This window comes from Molothrus ater, chromosome 21 (genome assembly GCF_012460135.2).
Source record: "Molothrus ater isolate BHLD 08-10-18 breed brown headed cowbird chromosome 21, BPBGC_Mater_1.1, whole genome shotgun sequence".
Taxonomy (NCBI): Eukaryota; Metazoa; Chordata; class Aves; order Passeriformes; family Icteridae; genus Molothrus; species Molothrus ater.
Genome location: NC_050498.2, coordinates 10,592,725 through 10,598,889, shown reverse-complemented (window position 1 = coordinate 10,598,889; position 6,165 = coordinate 10,592,725). Strand labels below are relative to the sequence as shown.

At 52.7% G+C, this 6,165-nt stretch overlaps 1 protein-coding gene across 12 annotated transcripts in view; it reads left to right on the top strand.

Moving 5' to 3' along the window:
* The first annotated feature begins 1,293 nt into the window (after positions 1-1,293).
* The window catches only part of MSI2 (musashi RNA binding protein 2), a 210,276-nt gene continuing 205,404 nt past the window's right edge, over positions 1,294-6,165 (top strand). For 11 of the 12 annotated variants that reach the window (XR_008508769.1, XM_054517060.1, XM_036395407.1 and 8 more), the window contains exons 1-4: positions 1,294-1,370; positions 1,542-1,582; positions 1,711-1,792; positions 2,158-2,242. Coding sequence is in view for 10 of the 12 variants with exons in the window: in XM_054517060.1 (XP_054373035.1) it covers positions 1,309-1,370; positions 1,542-1,582; positions 1,711-1,792; positions 2,158-2,242 (270 nt within the window). In the remaining 2 variants the exon portion in view is untranslated. Of the gene's footprint in view, positions 1,371-1,541; positions 1,583-1,710; positions 1,793-2,157; positions 2,243-4,140; positions 4,161-6,165 lie in introns of those variants that run through there. The other variant, XM_054517062.1, reaches the window with a different exon arrangement.

Genomic DNA, 6,165 nt, shown 5'->3' with positions numbered 1-6,165 from the left:
GGAAGCTCAAAAGGGGAGAAAAAGACTGTTCTTTAATCCCCCCCATCCATTTCCTTTGCACATTGGTGCTGCTCACCCTGCTGGGGCAGGGCCGGGTCAGCCCCTCTCCCTGCCCGCTCTGAGGGAGCAGAGCCTGCCCCACTGCTGAGCCAGAGTTCAGCACTTCATGGCAAAACAAACCAAATAAAGGGAATTATATCCTGTTTTACAGCGGTCAGCATCAGAGCATGAGGAGAGGTGTTTCTCCAGTGGGCCTGACCTCCCAGCCCTGCGCACGTCCGCTCATTCCCACCTTGTTCATTAGTCCCTGCTGGAAAGTACGTCCGCATACTGCCCCCAGCCCCAGTGAAAATATTATAATCCCTGAGCTGGAAATAGTTGGCAACCCCAAAACAGCTCTTGCAGGCTTGGCTGCTGAGCTGGGAGGTCTTTGGGTGGGAGGCACTCAGTGCTGGACAGGTGGAGGAACTCAAAACCCACTGATGTCTCTGAAAATTTCCCGAGTCCCTAAAATTTAGTTTTCCTCTCCTGGACACCCAGCAGGCACTTCCCAGCCCCCGGAATTGTCCCCGGACGCCCGGCTGGGCTGTGTGGGGTGGGGAGCGGAGCAGGGGGCCGGCAGGAACAGCCAGTTTCAGCCAAAGGCCACCCTTCGTGAGGGTCGGGGGGCCTGGACAGGGTGTGAGGGGCTCAGGGGGGCAGTCCCATGAGGGGGGGACAGTCTCGGGGGACAGTCCCATGAGGACAGTCTCGGGGGACAGTCCCATGCGGACGGTCCCATGAGGACAGTCCCACGAGGACAGCCCCGGGGGTACACTCCCATGAGGACAGTTTCTTGTGGACAGTTTCGGGGTACACTCCAATGAGGGCAGTGCCATGAGGACAGTCCCGGGTGTCGCGGACACGCGTGAGGGACGGACGCGCGCGGGGGGGGGCGGTAGCTGCGCGGGGAGGGCGCGGTGACGTCACAGTGACGTCACAGAGGGCCACGCGCCGGCGGAGGCCCCGCCCCCGCGAGGAGGGGCGGGATGGAGGGAGGGGAGGATGGCGGCGGGGGGAGGGAGCGCCGGCGCGGCGCTGAGCTAAGCCGATCCCACGTGTGACGGATCTGGCTGCTGCCCCAGCGCCTCTCCAGTGAGATCCTCCGGTAGCGGAGGGAGGAGGAGGAGGAGGAGGAGGAGGAGGAGGAGGAGGGGGGAAGGGAAAAAGGGGCAAAGCAAGCGGAGCGAACCGAGCCGGAGCCGGGCCGGGGGGGGCGGGTTGGGCGGGCGGGGGGGGTTCTCTAAGGGGCTCTCACTCGGCGCGGCCATGGAGGCGGACGGGAGCCAGGCTACCTCGGGGAGCCCCGGAGAGGCGCAGCACGACCCCGGGTAAGTCGGCGGGGCGGCGGGGGCGCGGAGCGCGGCGGTGAGGGGCGGTCAGGCGGGCCCGCCCCGCTCCGCGCCGCTCCGCTCCGCGCCCCTCCGCCCCGCCGGGAGCTGCCCCGTCAAAATGGCCGATCCCGCACCGGCGCTCAACTCCGCTCTGCTCTCTCCCTCCAGCAAGATGTTCATCGGCGGCCTCAGCTGGCAAACCTCACCAGGTAACCCCCGCCCGCCGCCCCCTCCCCACGCGTGTCCCGCCCCGCGTGGGCCGCGTCCCGCCGGCCGGGCCCTGCCCGCGCCCCCCATCCCTGACCCTCCTCTCCCTCTCTCTGCTATCTCTCCGCAGACAGCCTTAGAGACTATTTTAGCAAATTCGGAGAAATTAGGGAGTGTATGGTCATGCGGGACCCCACCACCAAGCGCTCCAGGTAAAACCGCCGCCCACCCCGCTCGGGCTGACAAACTTCGCGAGTTGCGGTCGGGGCGGGTGGACCCGCAGCCCCCGGTGCCGGCCCAGAATCGCAGCCCCGCATCCCCCCGCACGCGTGGGGCGCTGCGGGAGGGCTCTCCCCGGCCGCATCCCTCCAGCCCGGAGCAGGAAACAAAGCGGCCGGTGGAGCCGGAGAGGGGCCGGGGGTCGGAGCCGGCCGCCCCTGCTCCCGGAGGCTTCGGGGGAGGGCAGTGGAAGGAGGGGGACCCAGCGGTTTATTTTTATGACTTCTCCCTTTGGCTCTAATTCTCATCACCACCCCCCCCACCCCCCCGCCATCCCCTCGCTCTTTGTCTCTCGCAGAGGCTTCGGGTTCGTTACGTTCGCGGATCCGGCGAGTGTAGACAAAGTCCTGGCCCAGCCGCACCACGAGCTGGACTCCAAGACGGTAGGTGCTGCTGCGGGGGCTGCCCGCCGCCCTTCCCGCACCCGCGGACGCGACCCGGCCGCTCCGAGCCCCGCTCGGGCCGGTGCCGCGGGCGGTGCCAGGCTGTCATTGAACCGGGACCTTGCGTGCCTCGGCTTTTCCTTTATATTTTTTATAGACTCTGCGTTTTAACTTGCCAAAAGCGGTAACTTTCTTTTTTTTTTTTTTTTTTTTTTTTTTGAAATCGGAATTCACCCATACCGACCGCTGGCTCCTCCCCCGGCCTTATATTTTATTGAGCGGTGACATTGAAAAAGCCGTGGAGTAAAATCCAACTTTTTTTGGTGTTGGGCTGCGGCGTGCTTTCTGCAGGGAACTTTGTGATTCTTTTGATTGATTATTTATGTATTGTTGAGCGCGTTTCAAGGTGGGAGTGACTTACTGTCAAACCGAGAAAGCTGCTGCTCGTGTCATTTCCAAAGTCATTTTTTGGAGAGGTCCCCTCACCTGTGATGGCAGGGCCCCGGCGAAATGCACGCGGTAATTTATGGGAAGCTCTGCAAGAGCTGGAGAGTGGATGTGGTAGAGAAGCACAAGTCTTAATGTGTTGTTGTTTCTCCAGAGCTTTTTGCTGCGCTCAGTCTCCAGTGCATAATATAAGGAAAAAAATGCTTGTGAGATGCAGCTGATTTTTTTTTTTTTAATAAACATTACATTTTTGGGGGTTTTTTTAAACAAAAATTCCATGCCTGAGTTTGCCCCCCTGCCCCATTGTGGTGCTTTCGGTGTTGGGTCAAACAAAAGGTGTCGGGCAAGTGCAGCTCTGGGCCCTGTTTTCTCCCTGTGAGCAAAGGCCAAGCAAAAAGATGAAGTTTTGTGCCTCCTACTTGGTTGTAGTTTTGAGCCTCGGCAGAGCTGGGAGGGGAGGGGGGAAGGACACTGCTAGAGGTCATCAGTGCTCTGGTGCTGCTGGCTCTGGAGGGGGCTGTGTTTTGGGAAGGGAGCTGTCTGCAGAGACATTCTGCTGGGCACATCGAGCGTGCTCCTTGCTGGCACTGGGGTTTACAGCGGCCTTCTGGGGCTTAAGGGGTTTATTTTAACCTGAGCCTGCTGTTAGGAGCAATCCTGTCTCGGTGCTGCAACATCTCAGGGGTGCCTGTGTGTGTGCGAGATTATAGTTCAATGAGGAAAGGGAGAAGCAGGGAGCAAACATGAGGATGTGTTTTTTTAAAAATGTAATTTATATGGAAACAAAAAGCCTAAAGCTCTTGTGGAAGCAGGTGGAATCTAGTGTTTTAATTCGACCTACAGATTCTGCTGGGCTTGCCTGAACATGAAGCCTATGCTTTCACATGCCTTAATAATTTGATTTTAGGTTTAATCAGATATGGTAAGATAACTGATTCAACCGTGCTCCTGAAATTAAACTCGCCGTACTTTTCATGTACAGCTATATTCTCTATGTGTTTTTAAAGATAAATGTAGATAAGAAGAACAAAGGCAAACAGTATCTTGAACAAGAGTTTAAAAAAAAAAAATCATGGGAGGACACCCTGTCATATTTCTGACTATAATTAGGTCCTCCCCCAGCTTTTTTCTTGTATCACAGTCTAGTCCCTGCAATGTATTAATTTGCTCTTCTCTGGGGGAGGGGTGAAGAGCTTCACCGGGGCAAATCTGCCCCGGTTTTGGTTGTGTGATAATGATTGAATCAATCCAAATACAAAACTGACCTTAGAATCAGTAATTCAGCTTAAAAGTGAAGCACAGAGGCAGGCAGGTCCTTTCAGGCGTGTATTTGTAGAGTATTGTAGTAACTGTTGTGCAGTATAACAAGGCATTTGACTCTGTTTCAACGTTCAGCACAGGAGGCAGATCGGTTGGGTATTGGCATGGAAACGTCGCTCTTGTTTACAGTTACGTTAAAAGCTTTGTTTAGGTAATGGCCATTCATATCAGAAATAGTATTATAGTCATTTCCTAGAGGACTTGTAGATACAGTAAGTAGAATTGTACCTAACTAACTAATTTTTTGGTAGAACTTTGGTTTTTTGTTTTTGTTTTTTTTTTTTCTTTTTCTTTTTGGTTGTTGTTTAAATAGTTGACAGGGTTATGCAAAAGGTATGGATTTGCCACATTCGTTGCTAGTGTTTGTTTTCAAAGGCTGGTGGTGTTTATGCAAAAGGTTGTGGGAAGGAAAATTCAGTTCTTTTAGAAAATCTGTCGCTGTGGTGCAAGGGACTCCATGCTCTTTGAACTGACCTTCAAAAATGAATGTGTTGCTTTGGAGTTTAATGGCTCTCCCAGCTTTTTACCAGCAGGACTTTGCAGTGATGTCCCTCTGGTGGGCCTGGTGTTCTTTGGTGGGAAAACCTGTAGTTTTGGAGCAAACGTAGAAAAGTGCATATTTTTCCACCTTTGGGTATTGCTGTGGAAAATCCGTACCTGTTGTATTTCCCCAGTAGACAAATGCCTAGTCAGTGCTGAATATATTTGTAGATAATGTTAATCTCTATGAAAAGGTTAGCTCTCTAGATAAATAATTTACTTTTTATGCTTTTTGAACAATAAAATGGCATGTAATCGCTCATTTCTCAGGTGTGTCCTAAAAAAGGTACAACATTTGTATCTGATAGAGGCAAATCAGTTTATCAGTTGCACATCAAATGTCTGCGGTATTTCCCATTTTGACAAATTAATTGAGTAAAACTGCTTTTTAGGAGAGACCCGTGGTTATTTAGCAGTGACAGGAATATTTATCACCACAGGAATAACAACACCAAATGGAAACATCTCCTTTTCGTCATCAGGGTTTGCTTGAGGGGGGAGAAACACAACAAAAGCCAGTCCCAAACTCTAAAAAAGCCCGTCCTCCTGAATATGCTTAACACTGCCAGCGTTAGTGGCATCACTTGGTTGCACAGGCAAGGACAGCACTGAAAGCAGTTGCAGGTTGCACGGTTCAGGTAGGATGCAGTACTTCAGAACATCCTTTTCCAGACCCTTTTTGTGGAAGATGCCTGTGTGCAGGTGCTGCTGAGAGCCAGCAGCGAAGCCAGCAGCGCCCAGGCGCTGTATCGCGATGTAGGGGAGCTGCTGGTGGAAGGTCTGGTGGTTTTGTTTACATCCAGCCTTCAGCTGCCTGCTCCCTCCAGCACCACCGGCTGCCATTTCTTTGTGTCTGCGGCGGTGCCTTTTTGGTTCCGTGTAATTTTTGAATGGGAGAGAGGAGTCCCTTTTTAGAGATGACCCCCGTGGAAGTTGTGTGGGGTTGCAGAATTAGCATTTGGGAATGCAGAGGGGACGTGCTAATTCATGCAGCGCAAGGGGAGCCAACGCTGCATCTTAAAACAGGCCGGGGGGGTAAAGCAAGGATTTTTTTTCCCCCCTTTCTTTTTGTCTGTGGTGACGTGCTTCATACATGGATAGTTCGAGTAACTCCTTAATGGAAACCTTGTTTAGGAAGTTGTTTACTTTGAGTTCAGTGCATGTATATGTCACACACATGAAAGTCGTTTGTACCTTACTCCCCTCCCTTCCCACCCCAGCCCAGAAATGCCCCTTTGGAGCTTTCTATTGCTCACATATTTTCTTTGAGAGTGAGTAAATCTCATCAGTTGGGCATATTACTATGGAGGAGACTCTAGTCCTTCAAATGTTTCAGTTTTAACAATTGAAATGTGAATAATTTGACTTTGCTTTCCTTTTTTGTATGGTGTTGCTTGTCAGTTAGCAAAACAAAGCAGAAAAAAAAGAAGTAACTGTAAGCCCAAGTGCAGGAAGGGGCAGGTGTCAAAGCCACCAAGTAAAGATGTTGGTCAGGAATGCTGGCCCTCTTTCTGTGCAACCTCTAGGGCATGTGGGTAGTCCTCAACATGCAGTTTTGGTGGTGGGGGCAGCACCCAGAGACTGGTCCAGAGCTCCCTGAGCACCCACGGTGATTG